The 19,386-nt window shown below is 56.6% G+C and overlaps 2 protein-coding genes across 2 annotated transcripts in view; one reads left to right on the forward strand and one right to left on the reverse strand.

The window, feature by feature from the left end:
• Positions 1–1,567: 1,567 nt before the first annotated feature.
• Positions 1,568–11,313, reverse strand: SNAP29 (synaptosome associated protein 29). Its single transcript, XM_043901108.1, has 5 exons — positions 10,899–11,313; positions 6,161–6,357; positions 5,067–5,152; positions 3,716–3,814; positions 1,568–2,654 (listed from the first exon to the last, which is right to left on the reverse strand). The coding sequence occupies exons 1-5, from the start codon at positions 11,133–11,135 to the stop codon at positions 2,497–2,499; spliced, it is 777 nt and encodes a 258-aa protein (XP_043757043.1). The 5' UTR covers positions 11,136–11,313; the 3' UTR covers positions 1,568–2,496.
• A 176-nt stretch (positions 11,314–11,489) lies between these two features.
• The window catches only part of PI4KA (phosphatidylinositol 4-kinase alpha), a 61,757-nt gene continuing 53,860 nt past the window's right edge, over positions 11,490–19,386 (forward strand). The window contains exon 1 of the mRNA XM_043901104.1: positions 11,490–11,727. Coding sequence (XP_043757039.1) covers positions 11,560–11,727 — 168 coding nt within the window. The 5' untranslated portion in view covers positions 11,490–11,559. The remainder of the gene's footprint in view (positions 11,728–19,386) is intronic.

Genomic DNA, 19,386 nt, shown 5'->3' on the forward strand with positions numbered 1-19,386 from the left:
CTCGAGACATTTCACTCATCAGAGCGGGAGACACTTAACAACACCGGTAACGTCAACTCTGCAGAAAAGGTTCACGGAGGCAAACTATAAGATTTCCACTAAACAGGTGTAGTGTACGCTTAGAATCACGTTATTCACAAAGAGAACTCAGAGAAAGCGAGACAAAGACACACTTTCCCTCTTGCCGTCCACGCTAAGTGCAGTCTCCTGGGCCACAGGACGCAGAAAAGATGCCCAGAAGCCACTACAGACCAGGGTCAGAATGCCGCCCTGGAGGAGACTGCCTCTAAGTCTGGAGCACGCGTGACGTGGAGCCAGCGAGTCAGGAAAGCCGCTCTTCGGAAGGCACGGTGTGTTTCCAGATGGACTGTGGAAATCCACATCTGTCTTTCGGACCCCTTGTGGCAAGGCAGAGGCCCCGGCCCAGCACCCCGTGTCTCCCGACACATGTGTCCAGAGGGCAGACTTGACTTCTTCTCAACCTCCGCGTGTCCCGACACGTGCGGATTCCGGAGGCCCCCGAGGTCCTCCTCTGCTCTTCAGGAACGTGAGCGGCTCTGCTGGCTGGCGGAGCAGCAGCCACTGGCCCTCGGTGGGCACGAGGCTCAGGCCTCAGAATAAGGGACTCGAACCAGAACAGAACCAGACACACGGGCCGTGTGTGTGTGTGTGGGGGGGACGTTTCCAGAAGAGTGAGGCCAACCCTCCCTCCACAGCTTGGGGTAAAAGGCAGGGGCAGGGGAGAGCGGCCTCACAAAGGTGCTACGTTGCCTTGAGTCAGTACAGTTGAGAACCCCATGATGCGAGAGGCAGGCTGAGTGTTTGGCAGTGGCCTCTGCGTGTTTACTGAGCCATCGCAGAAGCTTGGGTCCGGGTGTGCCGACTCACCTCCAAGGGCCCATAGTCGAGAGTGATGAGCGGGAAGTTACCCCAACACCCGCGGGGGAAGGCGCTGGGGAGGAAAACCCAGGGCTGGTGCTGGGTGCTGCAGTCACGCTTCCGAGCAGCCTTTTTGCTTGGAGGCGCCCTGAATGGGTTCAGTGTGGGCTGAGAGGATGTTTAACATTTTTCCTTTTTCCAGTTACCAGGAGAATGACCACGACGCGCTGGAGGTTAGCAGACGTGGATGGGGTCACCATCCACTGCGTCATGGACTTTCCCAGTGATACAGTGATGTGGGTCAGCCTCCCGAGGCGCCTGCAACATGACAGCTTGTCTACTTGCAGAGGTGGTCACCCTCGGAGGTGGCCAGTGTTTTTAGGAAGGGCGGGCGTCAGGGGTGGAACTTTTATACAGAAACTACTACGAAGTGCTGAGGCCTCGCTGCAGCCCCTGGCAGACCTCCAGGTCTGTCTGTGTGCTTTAAGGGGCTTCGTTTATATGTGACTGAACCTAAGCGGTAAGGTCACTGTCAGGCCAGGTTTCAAGATGAAAGGCACTGTTTCTGACCTAACACTGTCTTATCAAAATCAGTCCCTTTCACTGTCTTCAAAACATTTTAAACAATTTGTGTTTAAAAAGACCTTGTGCCTTCCATTATTTTGTTGGAGGTACCAACACAAAATCATTTAAGTTCAGAAATCAATTTTAATTAGTGCTTTTAAATGATTCTTCTTCTTCTTTAATAAAATGAGAAGCGAGAACATGTTAGGCCCGTTAGAATAACCTCTGGGCTTTTAAAAAGCCAATGCTTCTAGGCACAGCCTGTCTTGTGCGGATTCCAGTCCTAAAACTGGGGGGCAGACAACCAAGTGATGAGTCAAGGCGTGTGGCCAGCAGCGCAAGGAGAGAGGGTGGGCATCCTGGACGGGCCGGGGACCCCAGGCACGGAGTCACACTGCTGCGTGGGGGCCTGGTCCAGGGGACCCGAGGGCGGGGAGCTCGGCGGAGCACCTCTGGGGCTGCCCCGTGTGTGCTCGGGGCCGGCCAGCCACGCAGCCTGGGGCCAGGGTCGAAGCTGTTCCTGAGCCCGCTCCCAGGCTCACCTGCTCCCTGTGTGTTTCCAGGCGTCACAGGGAGCAGGGCGGGTCTGAACTCCCTTCTCCTCCTGAAATCAAACACCTGCTGAGTTCAGGGGACAGGAGGGGAGGAGGTGGTGTCTGTCCATGAAACAGCGAGGACGCCCATCCCCTCCACCCCGAACTTGCCGCTGGGCCTCTCCTGGGGCTCAGAGCATCACGATGGGCTCATGGCGGGGGAGCGTCTGCAACCTGGAGTCTCGCGGCCCTTGGCGCTCTGCCGTGGGCGGCCTGGGGGACACACATCACGTGGAGACTCTGGCTGGCCTGCCCGCCGCCCGGCCCATAGCTCTCTGGTCAGGATCCTGAGGGAAGGGGGGGCCCGTGTGCTCTAAACAAAATCTTGCGAAACCCACACTGTTACAACATCTGCAAACACATGTTAAATCACATTTTGAAGTAGTAAGTGAAGTTTCTCGGGAGTTTAAAAGACCTGTGAAATCCCTTCGCTGCAGTGGGCCAGCAGTCCGCCACCGCCTCAGAGCTGCCGCACTCTCCTCTCGGTGCTGGTGATGCTGGCGTCCAGCTTGTCCACCTTGCTTGTGAGGCGGTCAAGGATGTCGTCCTGCTCGTCAATCTCCGTCTGTATTCCCAGCGCGATGTCCTTCAGCCGGCCCAGACCCATGGACAGCTCATCTGTGGGACAGGAGGGTATGCGCAGGCCTGAGCCAAGTCAGGGCGTCGGGACCTGCACCCCAGATGCCCCTCTGTGGTCACCGGCCCCTCTTCCTGGGAGATGGTCAGGTGCCAGGGCAATGGTTACAGGTTCCAACATACACTGGTGCGAGTGAAGAAGCAATAAGTGGTCGCTGGAAAACCCCTCCTCCTGACCCCCACCAGGAGACCCACTGTCCGTACACGGACATGGTGTTTCCTCTAGAAATTCACACAGGGCCACACAACTTCCAGCTGAGTTTAAACCTGACGGCGGGTCAAGCACAGATGCAGAGCCGCACACAGGAGGTCCCCGCCTGGAAGCATGTCTGAGACATACCTCAGGCTTTACTCCTCTTTTTAATAGGTATTTCCTTTCTGTCACAAAAAGTGGTAAAAACCAGTCTCAATTCGTCTTAAGTGGAAAGGTGCCCATCAGGTCACGGTCGGCCTCGAGCACACAAAGGGCTTTGTCAGCAGAGTGGCACAGAGCGCTGACCGTGAGCGGGGCGGGGCCAGAGAGGGCCCTGGGGTCCCCGCGGCTGTGCCAACCGCGGAGGGGCGTCCTGACCCGACTGACTGTCCGGGTGAAGGTAAAGCTCCTTCATGAGTTTTGTGACTGTATGTGCAAGCGTGTGCACGTGTTTGCCTGCAGATATGTGTGCGAGTGTGTGCATTTGTGTGCCTACAGGAGTGCAAGTGTGAGCACGCGTACAGCGAGTGGGGGACACACCCAGAGCTGCTCTCTGCCCTTTCACCAGGAAAGAGCGGGGGAAACAGAAGAGGGTGCTCTGTAGCCTCTTCACTAAGTTACAGATAAAAGGTAACTAAAGCAGGTGGGCGTGGGGCCGGGTGAAGGGGGGCGGGCAGAGCCCAGGCCCTGTCCCTGCTGCTGTCACCGCCCAGAGGTGGGGACGGAGGCAGGCGGGCAGACCCTAGAAGGGGTGAGGGTCTGGGAGCCGTGCAGCCGTGGGGTGGGGTGGGGGGCAGACCCCGGGGGCTCGGCACAGGTGAGTGCGGAGGTGGTGGCACTCTGGGCTCACCGAGGTTGCTGTCGATCCTCTGGTGACAGGCGCGAAGATGCGGGTTCTGTGGGTAGTCCTCGGAGCTCAGAGCTGAACAAGCTCCTCCAGGGACGGAGTCTGGGTTGATAAAGAGACACAGGGAGGATGGTTAACGGACAACCCTTGAAGAGTCGCCTCATAAAACTCATCTTAATATGGACAATCGGTGGAAGGCCTAAGGCGGTCAGGTCTGAGGTCACTGAGAGAGCCGGGTGGGGATGAGGAAGGTGGGGGAAGGTGATGCTTCCTTGGGGCAGCCCTTCTGAGATCACAGACCCCCAGGTAAGGGTGGTCTGGTCAGACCCTGGCCCTCAAGCTCAGCAAAGAGCTTAGTACAGGTAACGATGTACAATGGAGTGCCCACCGTGCAAACCCGAGCAGGCTGTGGGAGAAGAAATATTAATAACACACGTCTGCTCCCAGGAAGCCTTCTCTAAACCTGCTTCTGAGCACACACGGAAAAGCCCTGGCCCTCAGGCTCTGTCTCCGGGGGCCAGCTCTCGCTAGACTCATGGTCTCTCTTTGCTTGGGGGCAGAGTGTTCACCCGCTTCCTCCAAGGCTCTCACCTCCTAGACGCCCTCTGGTCCCTCCTCTGCCAGACCCTGCAGATTGGTTGCGTCTGACACGCCTGGCTCTCTGGGGTGCATAGGAGCCCCCAGGAGGCCTCAGCTCCTCTTGAGACAAGGGACGTTTCTGGGCCTGTCATTTGACATTAATGGGGCGATCTGACACAAAACACCTTCCATCCTGTACTCCTCGCCCAGTGGCTGGGCCTCATGGGCTGCGTTAGCCGCCCCAACAAACGACCACAAGCCGAGCTCGGTTCTGGACGGTGGATGTCCAAGCCAGGCCTCCCTGGGCTCAGACCCAGGTGTCAGCAGGGTCGGTGCTCCTGCAGGCTCTGGAGGGGAAATGACTCCTGGCCCCACCCAGCCCTGGGAAGTCAGTCCTGAGGGCCGTCACTCTCTCCTCTGCCCCCTTCCCACGAGCAAAGAACCTCTATGATTTCACTGCGTCCAGTCGGAAAACCAGGACAACTCCCCTCGACGAGGCCAGCCACTTGGCAACCACACTGCCCCCTTTGCCACATGACCCAGAATATTCCAGGGGCCTGGACATTAGGTCGAGGGCATCCTGGGGGTCACAGCCTACTCAGCAAAGGTGCTTCTCCGCCGGAAAAGCTGGGAGCTGCTCGGGCCAGGCTCCCACTTCCTTATCGCTCTCTCCATGGGGGAAGGGGCCAAACCCTGCAATAATGCCCACTCCCAGCTCCCCGAGAGAGCCGCTGGGCCCTGCCACCCCACCCTGGCCCAAGGTGTCCCTGAAAACCTGAGTCCTGGAGCTTCCTGAGGTTCGGGTGGCTGGCCTGGTACTGTGCCTCCTGCTCTTTACTGGAGCTGATGGCCTCTTTCAACCTTTAGATAAAAGTTAAGAGAAAAAGAAAACTTTCAGAGGAAAGAAGAACCACCTGTGATGATGCAATCAGTCTTCCCAGCAGCGCCCGTGTGAGAAAGGCAAACGCCTCCTCTGACCAAACTACAAATGAGCGGTCTGATTGTCGTTGTCGAGTTGCTCAGTCGCTCCGACTCTTTGCAACCACACTGACTGCAGCCTGCCAGGCTCCTCTGTCCATGGGATTCTCCAGGCAAGAATGCTGGAGTGGGTTGCCATTTCCTCCTCCAGGGGATCTTCCCAATGCTGGAACTGAACCTGCGTCTCTGGCACCACCTGCATTGGCAGGCAGATTCCTTACCACTGAGGAACCAGGGTAGCCTGGATGTCCTGATGCCAACTATGAAAACACTGAGTAAGCAGAGCAACCTAAAAGTTTTGTGTTACAGTAGGCAGGGTGTAGATTTTCTGTATCATGGCGAAATTGTTTTTATGATAAAAGAGCTAATAATCTGACATAGAAACAACAGATCACTTGTTTTAGCAGAAACTCAATTCTTTTATGTTTGAGTACCTGACATTTATATGTCTGCCAACATTGCACATGTGATTTTATCATATCTCTAGCCAAAATTTGAAGCAGATAATCTTTAATTTTAAAGTGATAATCAATGGGCAACTTGGATTAGGCATGGGAAAATTTGACGTGAAGGCTTTTTAAAGCAACAATGCTGGAAAGCAAGTCACCTCGACACTGGTTAGAATGAACATTCTCTTTCAAACCACTGGGAGTAGGAGTTTAGAGGGACCCAATTCATGCACAGTAGGCAGACTGGACGGCGGTCGGGTCCGCACTCTCAGGAGTAGCGCAGAACACTTGTTTCAACGTGCCTCAGGACAAATGCCTCCCGGTGGGTGACTTTCAGGGTCCCTAGGGCCCTTTAAGGCACAAGAAGTGGTCTGAACGCCTTGTCCACTCGCACCAAACCCCCTTCTGCTGCTTCTCGCTGGCTGGCCAGGCGCCTGCTCACCTGCCACTGGGCTGGGGGGCGAGCATGCCATTCTGCGCAGGCAGGGTCTCTGCGGGTTTGGACCTGAAGTAATTGACGAGCCCCCCGAACACACTCTTGATGGAGTTGATGTGCTTCTGGCTGGTCTTCAGGTCCTGCTCCATCTTGTCCACCATCTTCTCCGTGCGCTCCAAGGCCCCTCGCTGGCGCACGAGCTCCTGGGGAGGATGAGATGGCCCAGTGTTGCACCCCCTTTAGCCCCCTGTCACCCGCAGAGGCAGGCCCTCCCTAAACCCTTGGCCAGCATACTGGGGAACACACACAGACTCGGGACTCTGTCCCAGCAGAAGCAGGAGTCAGTCCTCCTAGGTGGCTAAGAATCACCAGGGCATAGGCATCAGGCTGCTGCCCCCTGCTGTGTGCGGGATGCTGGGGCTGATGGGGGGGGCAATGGGCGGCTAGTTCAGCAGGCCTGGCTGCCTACACCGCGTGTTCCCCAGGAAGGCCCTGTCTGGCCCTGTGCCCTGGACCACCCTGAAGAGTGACCTGACGTCCCTGAGTCCTCAGGCCAGCCCGACAGTTTGTGCAGGCCACGTGGTTACAGTGGGGCCTTGAGCCACACGGCGCAACATCTGGAGAGGCCAGGTGGGCAGCTGAGCCAGGGGAGGACGCACGTCGCCCCAGGAAGTGCTGGCTGCGCACAGCTCCTCGGGGAGAGCACGGATGGAGCCTGTGCTGGCTCTCCCAGACTCTGCCTACCAGCCTGTCCTCTGGGTGATGCTGACCTGCACCCTTCTGCTGTAACAAACTACAGTGGCAAGGATAACAGCTCAGCCGATTCTATAAGTCCTTCCAGGGGAACATTAAACCTGAGGGTGGTCTTCAGGACACCCAACATGGCCTCTGGAGAGCAGACAGCCCCTCGGCTTCCCAAGTGCATCACCTGCCCAGCAAAGCAAGGTCCCCCTGGATGCCATGGAGGCCACGAGTGGACATTCCAGGAAGGAGGAGCAGACACGGCCGGCTGCTATGGTACTGGCGTGTGATGTACGACCTGCTGGGACAATGACAACCTGGCCACACAAGGGGCCTCCTTATGGCTAGGGAGCCAGCAAGTTTGACCCTGGAACTTTTCTTTCTTTTAGCCGCACCACGCTGCACACGGGATCTTAGTTCCCTCACCAGGGATCAAGCCCGCGCCCCCTGCAGTGGAAGTGAGGAGTCTTAACCACTGGACCGCCAGGGAAGTCCCTCCCTGATCCTAAAACTTTTCAACTCGATCATCAATAGTGCATTAAAAAAAAAAAAAATCAACAAAGTAATAAATCCAGAAGAGATCTACTTCCTCCAGAGCCACAGGGCTCAGGTCATCCTTTTTCCTGCATCCCTCCCCCCAGAGCTGGGTCACCTGCTCACCTGCCAGCTATTTAGGAAGTACCTATTACATGGAGGGCCACTATGCTGGCAAGTGTGGGAGCAGAAAGCTGAGCACGACACAGTTCCTCCTCCACAGTCAGAAACCAACTGGGAATCACCCAGCTGAGCAGCTGTCTGCCACTCTCCATCAGCTTCTGCTTCAGGACAGGCCTGTGCGAAGAACTCTGGCCACATCAGAACCAGCCCAGGCTCCCTTGGAGGGGAGCCTCTGGTTAGGATCGCCCTCACCTGGAGAGTGGGAGGGTCTGCCCAGAGGATGAGGGAGTCCTCTAAGTCATGGAGCCCCCAAGACAGACAGCAGAGATGGCCTCTGTTCCCAGACTAGAAAGGTGTTCTCCTGGGCCCACCTCTCTGAGTCGAACGCCCAGTGGGGCTTTGATGACTGTCGAGTGTGGAGAGACACCACCGAGGGGAGGGGCCTGCAGGAGACTGTGTGCAGGTGTGCTGGCTGCGCCAGGATGCTCTCAGCGGGGTGTTGGCCGTGATGCTCTCAGTGGCCCAGCTCCACATCTGCACATGGTCTCCTGCAGGCCTCTCCCCAACTCCCTTTCTGCCGATGCTACCATGCTGGCCACTCAGGCCCTGGTCCAACGTTTGTTGATGGACTCAGACCATCAACGTGAACTGAGACCCGGGCCCCACAAAACGTCAGTGGCCAGAGCGGGGCAGGCAGTCTCCCTGGCCAGGGTGGTGAAAGGGCTCACAAAGACTGTGTCCACATGGGACACAAACAGGCAAAGGCCCGGCATCAGGAGACTGGCTGCAGAGACACAGGTCATCCACTAGAGGGACCACGACACAGCCCAGAGTACAGAGAGTGCGGGAATTCCCTGGCGATTCAGTGGTTAGGACCCTGTGCTTCCACTGTTGGGTCTGGGTTTGATCCCTGGTGGGGAACTAAGATTCTACAGGCGGCAGGGTGGGAAAAGCAGCAGGTCTCACGTTGCTAGGGAAATGCCCTCCACCCTGCTAAACAATGTGCCATCTAGCACATACAGAACACTTCTGCTCAAGTTAAAATTAAAAAAGAAAAAAAAGGGAAATGATGACAAGTGTATCTTCACACATAGAATCCCTCCACAGGGACACAGAAGGGGCAGAAGTAAGTGGCTGGGAGCGGGGAGGCGGGGTGGGAGGAGCCTTTGCAGCCTTCCACATGTCCTCTGCTTTGAAGGCTATGACTGGATTATTGTCACAGAAATTAAAACTCAGGAAAAGAGAAGAAACAAAGCGTGCCTGTGAAGGAGAGAGCCGGGTGGCCCAAAGTCTCTGTGGTTCTGGACGGTGCTCCTCAGGCCGGCCCACTTTGCCTCAGTCCTCTGGGGTCAGGACCCGAGGTGATCGCCTCCCTGAGAGGTGACCCCTGCAGGTTTCTCACGAGAAGGGCAGCTCTCCCTTGAGAGGTGACCTGAGTGACTTTCCCGCTGCTGGCACACTGGGCCTTAATTATGACCTTCCTGACCTAAAAAAGTCAAGTCTCAACCCTTCAAAAATTGTGTCCTGTTGTGACATGTCTCAGTGCTGGGTATGTGGTGGGTTCCCATCTGAGTCGGGAGGTTAGTGGATCAGGTGACTTGGATCAGCTGGGACAGAGCTCACCCCACCTCCCAGGAAAAGAAAAGAGTGATGAGAGAGATTTAGAACACTTGGAGAGTATGGGGTGGGGTGGGGGTGCTGACCAGTCCTGCTTCCGAGAGCTGATGAATGAGAACTGATTCAGCCCTGGGCAGTGTCAGTGTGTGATAACATGATGACAGAGCCTGGCACCTGCCCAGTCCCCATCACGCTGCACCTCTTGGACAAAACCTGGCTTGGCCAGGTCAAGCCTCACGGCCTGAGGAGCTGCCCTGTCGTTGCTCTCATGGTCCCCATCATTGGAGAGAAGGACCCTGGGGGGTGGCATGGGGCCTGTCCCCACAGTCCCTGTGTTTTTGGCACTCCCGACCTTCCCTCTGACTGCACCAGGTCCCAAGCTCCTCCTCCAGGCCCTTTCCTGGAAGCTTCCTGGGCAGCACTTCCCTGCTCAGGAGCCCTGGAGCTGCAGGGCCTGGCCAGTGTGCAACTTGGCTCCTCTCTCCCTCAGGAACGTCCCTCCTCCTCTCATCTACACCTGAGCCATAGAAGTCAGATTCCAAGGTCTCCTCTGCTTCGGTATTCTTCTTGTTCCTCTGGCTTCCTACTTCACCTGTTCTTAGTTGTCAGAGAGGCCTTTTTAAACAGTTCTCTGTTGACATTCTTGGGCCTGGGCCCTTTAACCATGCGACCCTTCCACCTGGGCCCTAAGACCTCAGGGAATCCTCCCAAATGTAAGTCAACACCTTCTATTTAGATTCCAACATAGGAATCCAACAAACACAAGATAAACTCCCTTAGCGAGGCTAAAGACAGGCAGGATGGGCCATTTAAGGATATGGCAACAGGAAGTGGCAGTGGGAGAATGCTGGGATGGACCTCAAAATCCTAAGAGACTGCAAGTGACCAGCTCTGAGGGAAGTGTGCCAAAAGAGAAAATTATGAAGAGACGCAGTGAGAAAAACAATGAGCTACAAATGCTTAAAGTTAATTATTTTTAGCTGATATAGCAGTAACTTTTCTGTTATTACATTCTTAAGAACATTTAAAAATAAGGCCCAATCTCAGCGTTTCATTAGTGGGCTGGGGCGAGAACTGCAGTGGCTAAGAAACAACAGCTCTCACCCAAGGTCCTAACACCTCTGAAACCACCTATGGATGCGGAGGAGGAGGACAGGTGAGCTGGTGCCGCTGAGAGTCACAGACCGCACCTGTATGGCTAGGACGTCTTGGCTGGGATGGGCAAGGAAACCTAAGGGCCTGGAGACTCGACCCGACTCGGACTCTGGGGCACTCAGCAGCGTCCAGGCAGACAAGACCCCTCTGCTCCCCTTCCGGCGAGCTGGAGAGGCGCTCGGTGCCAGAAAGAACCCAAAGACCCATCTCCTCGGATGCTTGACACCATAGGCGCAGGAGGAAGGGCTGAAGCCCTCGGGCCCCGGCCTCTGCCCAGGAGACGTGTAAAAGGAACAGACACTCCACGTCCCTAACCCGGGCTCTGCTGTCCAGAGTCTCTACTTACCTGAACCTGACAGCGTGGACATGCCTCTCGGCAACAAGTAGGAAAAAACAACAACACTCCAGCGGACTAAACTCCAGAGATCGCCGGGAGCAAACTGCCCCTACGGGCGTGAAGACAGCGTCTCTTACCGTCGCTGACAGACTGTTACCGACCGTCCAGTCACCAGAGCTCACGACCCGTCCTGGCTGACCGGGCGAGCTCCCGCACCGCCGGAGACAGCGCACTCACCTCGGCGGAGGCGACCCCGATCTTCTCGGACTCGTACATGAGCGACAGGGACCTGCCGGTGCTGGCGGCCGTGGCCTCGGCCCGGCGCAGAGCCTCCTGCCGCAGGGCCTGCTGCCGGTCGGTGGGCGCGCCGGGCCCGTCCGCGAGGTCGCGGCTGTCCGACCACGGCGCCGGCCGGGCGTCCTCGTCCTCCGCGTCCTCGTCGAACGGGTTGTAGCTCCGTGGGTAGGCTGACATGGCGCCGGCGCTCGGCCCGGGACGGGCGGGAGGAGTCTGGTGCGGTCGAGGCGAGGTGAACGCTTGAGTCGCGGGGAAGAAGACGCCGCCGCCGCCACCTCGCCGAAGGCCTGAGGAAGCGTCCGCCAGCCTGCCTCAAGAGCCTCGCGAGCTGCTTCCGCCTGTGGCGCGCGGAGGCCCCGCCCCCGGAATCGACCATCGTGCCCCGCGGCGGGGAGGTTCACGCCCGTCACGCGCCGCGCATCAGCCGGCCGCGCGGCTCCTGGCTCCCCCCTCGATGGTGGATCCGCCCGAGGCCACGCCCCGCCGGCGTCGGCAACCGAGAGGTCACGTGGCGGGGCAGCCGGATGCGGCCGCGCCTGCGCCGTGCGTCCCGGCGCTCGCGGGCTGAGTGCGGGAAGCCGGCGGGCGGCGCCGCTTCGCGATGATGGCGGCGACCGCGGCCCGGGGAGGCGGCGGCGTTGGCGGCAGCGGTGGCGGCGGCGGCTTCGGCTCGGGCTCCGGCGCCGGCGCCTCGCGGGGTTTCTACTTCAACACTGTCCTGTCGCTGGCCCGCTCCCTGGCTGTGCAGAGACCGGCATCTCTGGAGAAGGTAGCTTGGCTGCGGGGCGCGGGCTGACAGGAGGAGGGGCCCGCGGCGCGGGAGGCGGGGCGGAGGTCTGAGGGAGGCCGAGGGGGTCCCGGCGGCCGGAGACGCCGGGGGCTCGTGAGTGAGGAGCCAGCGCGGTGAGGGGCCGCGCGGGCCGGGGCATCGGCTGGAGTGGTCGGGGCGGGGGGTAGTCCGAGGCCTGTGTGGCGGGCGCGGGCGGGGCCCGGAGATCCGGGCGGGCTGAGGCGCGGGGCTGCCTGGTGACCCCGGCGGGCGGCTCCCCGCCTCGCCGCGATGTTCCGTGACCTTGGGGCGGTGCCGCCCGCGGGACAGGGGCGCTTCTCGGCGCGTTGCCCTCGGCGGTGAAGGGCCGGCGGAGCAGCGTCTCTGAGACGTGGACCCGCTGCGCTATGTTTTTCTCTGCGGCAAGAGGGGGCGTTAGACCGGCTGAGAAGAGGGTGTTGGACCGCAGAGCTCAGCCCGGGGGTTCCTTATCTTGGGAGGACGTGAAACGAAGCCCCGAGGGTGCCTGCGATGGTGGCGGAGATGCAACCTTTCGAACGGGAAGGTCCTTGCACCGCGTTACTGGAGGTTTTCTTGGACAGGTGACCTCAACACTCAGAGCCTCTGGTGTCCTCATCTGTGACACGAAGTTCTTGAGCGTTAGATGAGCTCGAGGAGAAGGTGTCTGGCCCACGTAGGTGCTCAGTGAAGGACAGCTTTCCTCCGCCACCGGGTGTGAGGATGAAGGGGATGACATGACTCTTCCCCGGCTTCCTGGCGGGTGGAAAGAACCTTATCCAACAGTAGAAGAGCGGTTGGGGGTGGTTTTGTGGCTCTGGGGACGGGTGAAGCTAAAGGGCTGTTGCAGGCACTTTGACAGAGTGACCTGGGTCTTCCTTGACTCCTGTAGATTCTCAGACTCACAGGGGGAGCGGGTCTTGGGAAACTGATGCCAGCCTGGCTTCTCAGTCAGAGAAGGAGTGTAATCGAACAGAAAGAATATGGGTTGTAGAGATAAGACCACCTGGATTTTAATCCTGTGTCATTCACTTCCGGTAGTGCGACTCTGGGCAGCTCAGTTCACCAGTCTGGTTCTCTGCTTTTTCCTGCAAAATACAAAACACTTGATGAGACTTGGGAGGATCCGCAGAATGACTCGCGTAGACCTGGGTGCCTAATGAACGGTCCCTGTTGTCATTTCATGAGCCTGACTGGTGGACCACATCACTGGTTCATGAAGTCAGATCTGTGCCAGCTGGTTAGCGCATTCTCTTCCTAGGAGGAGGACCAAGACTGCTGTCAGAAGTTTGCTCGCTGGACTTGGAGAAGGGGGTGCAGCGAATTGGATGATCTTGAAGGAGGGTGTCCTGGGGCTCTTGCAAAGGCAACACGCTTCCCCACTCAGTAACTGAAAGATGCACTTTCAGCTTAGCTCTCCTGCTTCAGCCTTCTTCGCCCATCATAGGGACCTCCTGTAACTGTGACTTTGCTGTTAATAGCTTTGTCTCTTACCCTAAGGTTGATGTTGTCAAGATTACAGAATGTGTTACAATTAAATAATGTAGCTTTCAGGTTGGTAGGCTCCCTAACCATCTCTTACTCTGCCTTCTGTGTCTCTGCCTCATTTACAAACCACTGCAGGAAAGAGTTAACAGCAAGCCACCGGGACTGCTGTCTTCAGAAGGGTCTGCTCAGGAAGTTGGCCCTTGGCTGGTGTGGGGAGCTTTGTACTTGAACTGTCTGTCCTTTCATTCCCTAGCTGATAAGGATGGTTCACTGTGTCTGACTCCACATAAGCAGCGTGGTTTCTGTTGAGCACCTACTTTCTAGGCAGGCGTGGTAAGTGCCCAGCCCCCAGGAAAAACCTTGGCACGAACCTTGCTCCTGTGTTACCGCATTGCTTACTGCTGTGAGGGGAGCGTGCTTGGGGTGCACCCTCAGACGAGGGAGCGCAGAGGAAGCCCCTGCACGGCTTTCTCCAGACTCTAGCTGTACTTGATGAGACCCTTTCACTGTGTGACATTTAATCGTGAGGACACCTGTGTGTGCGGCCTTTTTCCTACCTCTTTCTCTGGAGAAAGGTCTTGTGGCTGATTCCATTGGATATTGTGAATTCCTTCTGTCCTCTTCTACCATCCTGAGATTCGGTTATACCCCGGATCACTGTTCCTGTTCAGCCCTGCTCACAGGCACGGTGTGCCTGATCGCTCCATTCCCCTACTTGAAATGGTGAATGAGAAGCCCTTCGCATTCCTGAGGGAAGGATTCTCGAGGTTCTTAAGAGTAGAGGAGTTTCTGAATACCCACCTGGGCTAAGAAAGTGGAGACTTACAGGGAGAGGTGAGTGTTGAAACCCTCCCCTCCCATTTCTTTGTCTTCACTTCTCTCTCCTCCTTTTTTCCAGAGAGGGCAGAGGACTGTGTGGGACCTGGTACAGATAGGGTCCGCCCAAGGAAGGCTGCTTTCTGAGCTGGACTCGCCGTCTGGGCTCAGACACGGGTGCTCGGCAGCCTGCCGTGCTTCTCGCGGCCCTGGGACGCGTTGGGGACGCAGCTTCAGCGTGCCCTGTCTTTGTCCCTCGGCGTGCCCCGGGGGGAGGGGTGACGTACTCCACTCACCCACCCTCACACAGGCGGTGAAGCAAGGCCTGTCCTGAGACAGTGCGTTTTGCTTGTCCTTAATTCCTTAGTTTGCTCTTTCATCCAGAAAACGTGTATTGATCGTCACGTCAGGTGAATGAGAAGCTCCTGACTTGTTGCTCAGGTGACCAGCAACAAGTCAGCTTTGCTCTGTGTCCCCTGGGTGCTCTTGTGTCCCGGGTCTGGTGACCAGACCCAAGGGCTCTTGGCCTCTATTCTCAGATTCTTATCTGAGCTTCGACCTTTTCCTGCTAGGCTGCTTCTAGGACTGTAGTCCCAGCCTGAGGGTTGCAGCCCACCTCCAAGGGCTCCTGTGAGGCCCACTCAGGCCCCAGCCCTCTGCCTCTGGGAGAGAGAGGAGAGAAGAGAAACGAAGAGAGCAAGTCCTGTCTACAGCGCATCCAGCTCTGGTTTCCATGTGCCCGCCCATCTTTTCGCTCCACTTTCCGGGTTCCTGCCTGTCTCAAGAGGGTTGCCAAGTGCCACCTCCTCCTGCCACCTGTGCCCTGTGTCACACTTCTCTGTACCCTGGACGTCAGGGGACCCGCTCCTGTCTCTTCTCACCTGGCCTGTGCCATACTAGCAGACCCCGAGCCCGGAACGTGGGGAGCTCTGGGCAGACCTGCGCAGCCCTCCCGCCCCTCTTCCCGCCCTCAGGGAGCTGGGTTCAGATCCTTCCCTGCGCCTCTTCCTCAGAGTGCCAGAATCTCGGGGTGTTCAGCTAGCTGACCCGGCATTTAAAGGGCCCGGCCTGCAGCGCTCGGGACGGACCAGACCCTCCCTGCTGGCAGGTGTGCTCTGGGTGGCACGCGGCGGGAGGGTGTGGCCAGGAGCTGAGGACGGGGGGCTCTCTGCAGTTCACGGTGGTCCAGGCTGTCCTTTAGAGTGCTCTGCTGTGGAGGGAAGGTCCTGCAGTTGGCATTTCTTCAGCCTCATGAAGCTAAAAGTCTTCCCCTCTTGCTCCCTTTCCTTTGTGAAGCCGCGTTAAGAGAAAACCACTGAGGGAGAGGAGAGAATGGGCTTCGGCAGAGGGTGTTCATGTCGCTGGAGCCCATGTTGGTGAGTCAGCTCTGAAACGTTTTAGCAAGTACTTGGAAGAAGAAAAAAATCTTCACCTGTAATTAGGCCACGTTAACTGTATTAGTTTGCTGGGGCTGCTATAACGAAGTGCCACCCACCGTGGCTTAAACACCCAGAAGTGACTTTTCTCACAGTTTGGAGGCTGGAAGGCCAGATGAAGGTGTCAGCAGGGCTGGTCTCTCTGGAAGCCTCTCTGTCTGGCGCGCAGACCGCCGTCTTCTCATATGTCTTCACGTGATCTCCCTCTGTTCTCTGTGTCCTAATCCCCCCTGCTTAGAAGGAAGCCAGTCCAATTGGTAGGACTGGCCCTCCCTAATCACCTGATTTTAACTTAATCACCTCTCCCATGACCTGCGTCCAAATGCAATCTCCTTAGGTACCTGGGCATTAGGATGTCCATATATGAATATTTGGGCCCGGCCCAGCCCAGCCCAGCCCAGCCCATGAAGCCATCAGCACTGTCATGTCCTAAAGCTCTTTTTAGTCTTTAACCATGTGTAGCCATGTGCACTTTATTGTTTGTTTTTGCAAAAGTAGCCGATGGTTATTGTTTTGATGGTGGCACATCCTTTTTTTGCATTGATGAACCATACTTAGGCATTTCTCTGTTTAGACTTTCTGGTTTTTCCTTGTGAAACAGCATGTTTGTACACCTAGCATTTTGTCTTCTTCTGTATTATGTCCTTGTGTTACATCATAGATGAGTCTTGATGTTTACTGCCCACCTGTTTTCAGAAGGTTCTGCGTAGTTGTGATAGCATTGGTAAGACACCTTGTACTGGTTTATCTATAGCTTCACAGGGTTGGGTTTTGTTGCATGTTTCCCTGCCAACTCAGAAAGCATAAAAGTGTAGCTTATCCTTCTGAGCCCAAGATAATATTTGACTGTGGTTGGCTCTGTCATATCGTGAGTTAAGCAAACAGCCCACAAGGCAGAAGTGCTCGGACTGTGTGATGTTGCCGTGTTCTCGTTCTCTGGGCTGTGGGAGCTTGAATCCCGCGTTCTCTGCACGCTGCAGTCCTGCTGCTGGGGTCCTGACTCCTGGCCGGGTGCGCTCTGGGTCTCCCAGGTGCGCGCATGGTCCTGAGCTCAACTGCCTTTGCGGTTGCAGCCGCCCGAGGTGCCAGGTTGGCCAGTGTCTGTCCAGAGAGGAGTCTGTGGTGAACCCTGTGGCTTTGGAATAAAATCCTCTGGGAAGATACTTGGCTGTTCGGTATTTTGCTGGGCTGTGGGCGGGGAGAGGAGCAGATAACTTCTAATGTGGGCTCTAAACTCTTTCCTCGTGGCTCTTGGTCAGTTTGTGAAGAATGTGATAGGAGGTAATAAAGTGAACCGAGCCCTGAGACAGCAATAAAGTGCTGCAGGCACTTGCTGGGAGTTTACCCTCAGCCGAGGTTTTTCATGGGGACGGCTAGGAAGCCTTGAGGATGATGGGGTTTGCAAGTGCTAAGAGCTCTGGCTGATGAGAGGGGGCATTTCAGATGGCGGAGGCGGAGAACCTGCTGTGGGAACAGGATTTGCCAAAAGAGCAGAGTGGAGACAGACGGAGAGGCGAGCAGGCGACCTCCCTGGGGCTCCCAGACATGGAGGCCGCTTCTGCCTGGGGAGCCGGGGGAGGGCCTGCGTCTGTGCGAGGAAGCGCTTATGGCTGCCTCGTTGGTGCCCTGGGTTCTCTGAGGAGCGGTGTGCGTCACCACCGCCCGCTCCCCCAGAGGGCAGAAATGTTCTATTTCTGACTCCTCACTGCGGATTCTCGCTTCTGCCGGCAGTGTTTGCTGTCTGCACTCGCTGGAAATGGTGCCTCCAGTCCCTTCCACCAGCGGCTGGTCCCATCGTCGAGTTTAGTTGCTGAAATGTTTTTGTGCACTTGTTCTCCTAGTTTCTTATTTACATATTTATTCTTGTTACCTGCTTCTCTCCTGAAAAAGAGCTTGGCCTCTTGTGCACATGACCACACCAGCCAGAGCACAGCTTTCAGTTGCATGAAGCCCTGCTGCATAAATACAGGTTTGAGGCGAAACCACTCCAGGCTCACTTGCATGTATTCACTGAGTCTGAGAGACTCTCTCTGCTGCTGAAGCCCCTCTCTTCTGAGCATCTCTGTTCAGAGCTGGTCCGGAAGCTGGGATTTGGGCCGCCCGAGGGTTCACCATGGTGAAAGCAAAAGACGCTGGCGTCATCCGCCATTCATTCCCACAGGGTCTTGGAGCACCTGTGGAGGGCCAGGCCCTGTGCCAGGCCTAGAGGGGTGCCCTGGAGAGGCAGAGAAATGGGCACAGTCTTGCTGTCATGGGGCTTACCGTGGAGAGAGACAAACCAGCATTAAAAAACTGCAAGTAAACATGTGAAATGCTAACAGGTGCCATGAAGGAAAAGTACATGGTGTAAATGGTATAACTGATTTACGGTGAACACCGGGAACATTCTCTTATTGCAGAGCAGGGGCTCTAGAGCCCACGGCCGTAGTTGCCTTGCAGCCTAACCGGGGATAGAAGCCACATGGCCTGCACTGCGAGGCGGATTCTTCACCATGGAACCAGCAGGGAGCCCCAGCTGTGGGCTCTCAACAGGCTGAGGACGCTCCCTCACCTTCCTAGTTTGTGGAGGGGTTTTATCCAGAACGGTGTTGAATTTCTCAGGTGCTTTCCCTGCATCTGTTGCAGAGCTGGTTTTAAACTTGCTTAGGGCGGATCTGAAATAGCTTTTGCCACAGGGACACTGACTCCCCATCCAAGGAGTGGCCCTGCAGGTTCTCCATGGAACACTTTGCCGGCTTGTTGCTCTGGCTGGAAGGGGCCCAGGCTCCTCCCAGCTCTCCGAGGGCCTGGGAACTGTTCAGCTCCCAGCTCCTTGCCTGATTTTTGTCCCACTTCTCGGGGTATGACCCTATCCTGTGCTGTCTTAGTGCATGCATCAGCGACTCGGATTTGTGGAGCATCTTGCTGTTGAGTGCCCTTTTCTCCGGGCTCCCCAGCTGCTTTTCCCGTTCCTGTCTCTGCAGCCTCGTGAGACCAGTGTGACCTGCTCTGTGGCCTGGGGTGCGTGTTCTGGCAGGAGTCCGGGGCAGCCGCAGGGCTCACCTCGGTGCCTCCCTCCCCAGCCCTCAGTCCAGTGTATGAAACCGTTGGTTTCACGTATCTGCCCATTCTCCTGTTTTATGGCGGGAAGGTATGTCCACATCCTGCCGTGCCCTCAGGGGTGCAGGTGGGAGTTCTCAGCTCACAGGATTTCACTGCAAAAATCTCTCACCTTGTTCTTTTGTACCTGAGAAAGCTGAGGCTTGAGGGAGCTGATTTGTTAACCTGCCAAAATTGTCATAGGCACCTTTGTCTATCAAGGTAGCTCTGAATCTCTTAGAAAATGCTGACTTATGTTCCGTGTTCTCCAAGGGGGCAGGACATAGAGTGACAATTAAAAAGCAGATTTAACAAAACAACAACAAAAACCCACTAATACTTAGAGCTTAATGTTTAGTTCTCAGGGGATTTTGTTCCTCCAGGAGACTTATGCCCAGAGGTTTCAGGTGACAAAAGTTGTGTACTTTGAAAACAGTCTCATTGGCCAGCATGTAACAAACGCTGCGACTGCAGCTCTGCTGTGACCTACATGCCTGATGTCCACCCACTCTCACGCTGACTTGTCCCTGCGGCGCTCGGCCAAGGCGTCCTGACTTGGGGGGGCGTCTAGTTCTGGGTGATGTGGTTGGGCATTTCGTCACTCTGGCAGTAGCTTCACCTTGGGGCACAAGGAGCTCATGGCAGTGAGGCTCCTGCCCACCTCCAGGGATGGGTGTAGGGGGGTGGGAAGGCGGGGTGCCACCCCTCCTCTATGTGTCCATTCCAGAGGATGGCTCCCAGATCCTCAGAAAGATCCCTGGGTCATAAAGCTCACGCAGCGCCAGTCTAGTCTTCAAAAGAATTTGTGTACCTTTCTGTGAAA

Source organism: Cervus elaphus, chromosome 5, assembly GCF_910594005.1.
Source record: "Cervus elaphus chromosome 5, mCerEla1.1, whole genome shotgun sequence".
Classification (NCBI taxonomy): domain Eukaryota; kingdom Metazoa; phylum Chordata; class Mammalia; order Artiodactyla; family Cervidae; genus Cervus; species Cervus elaphus.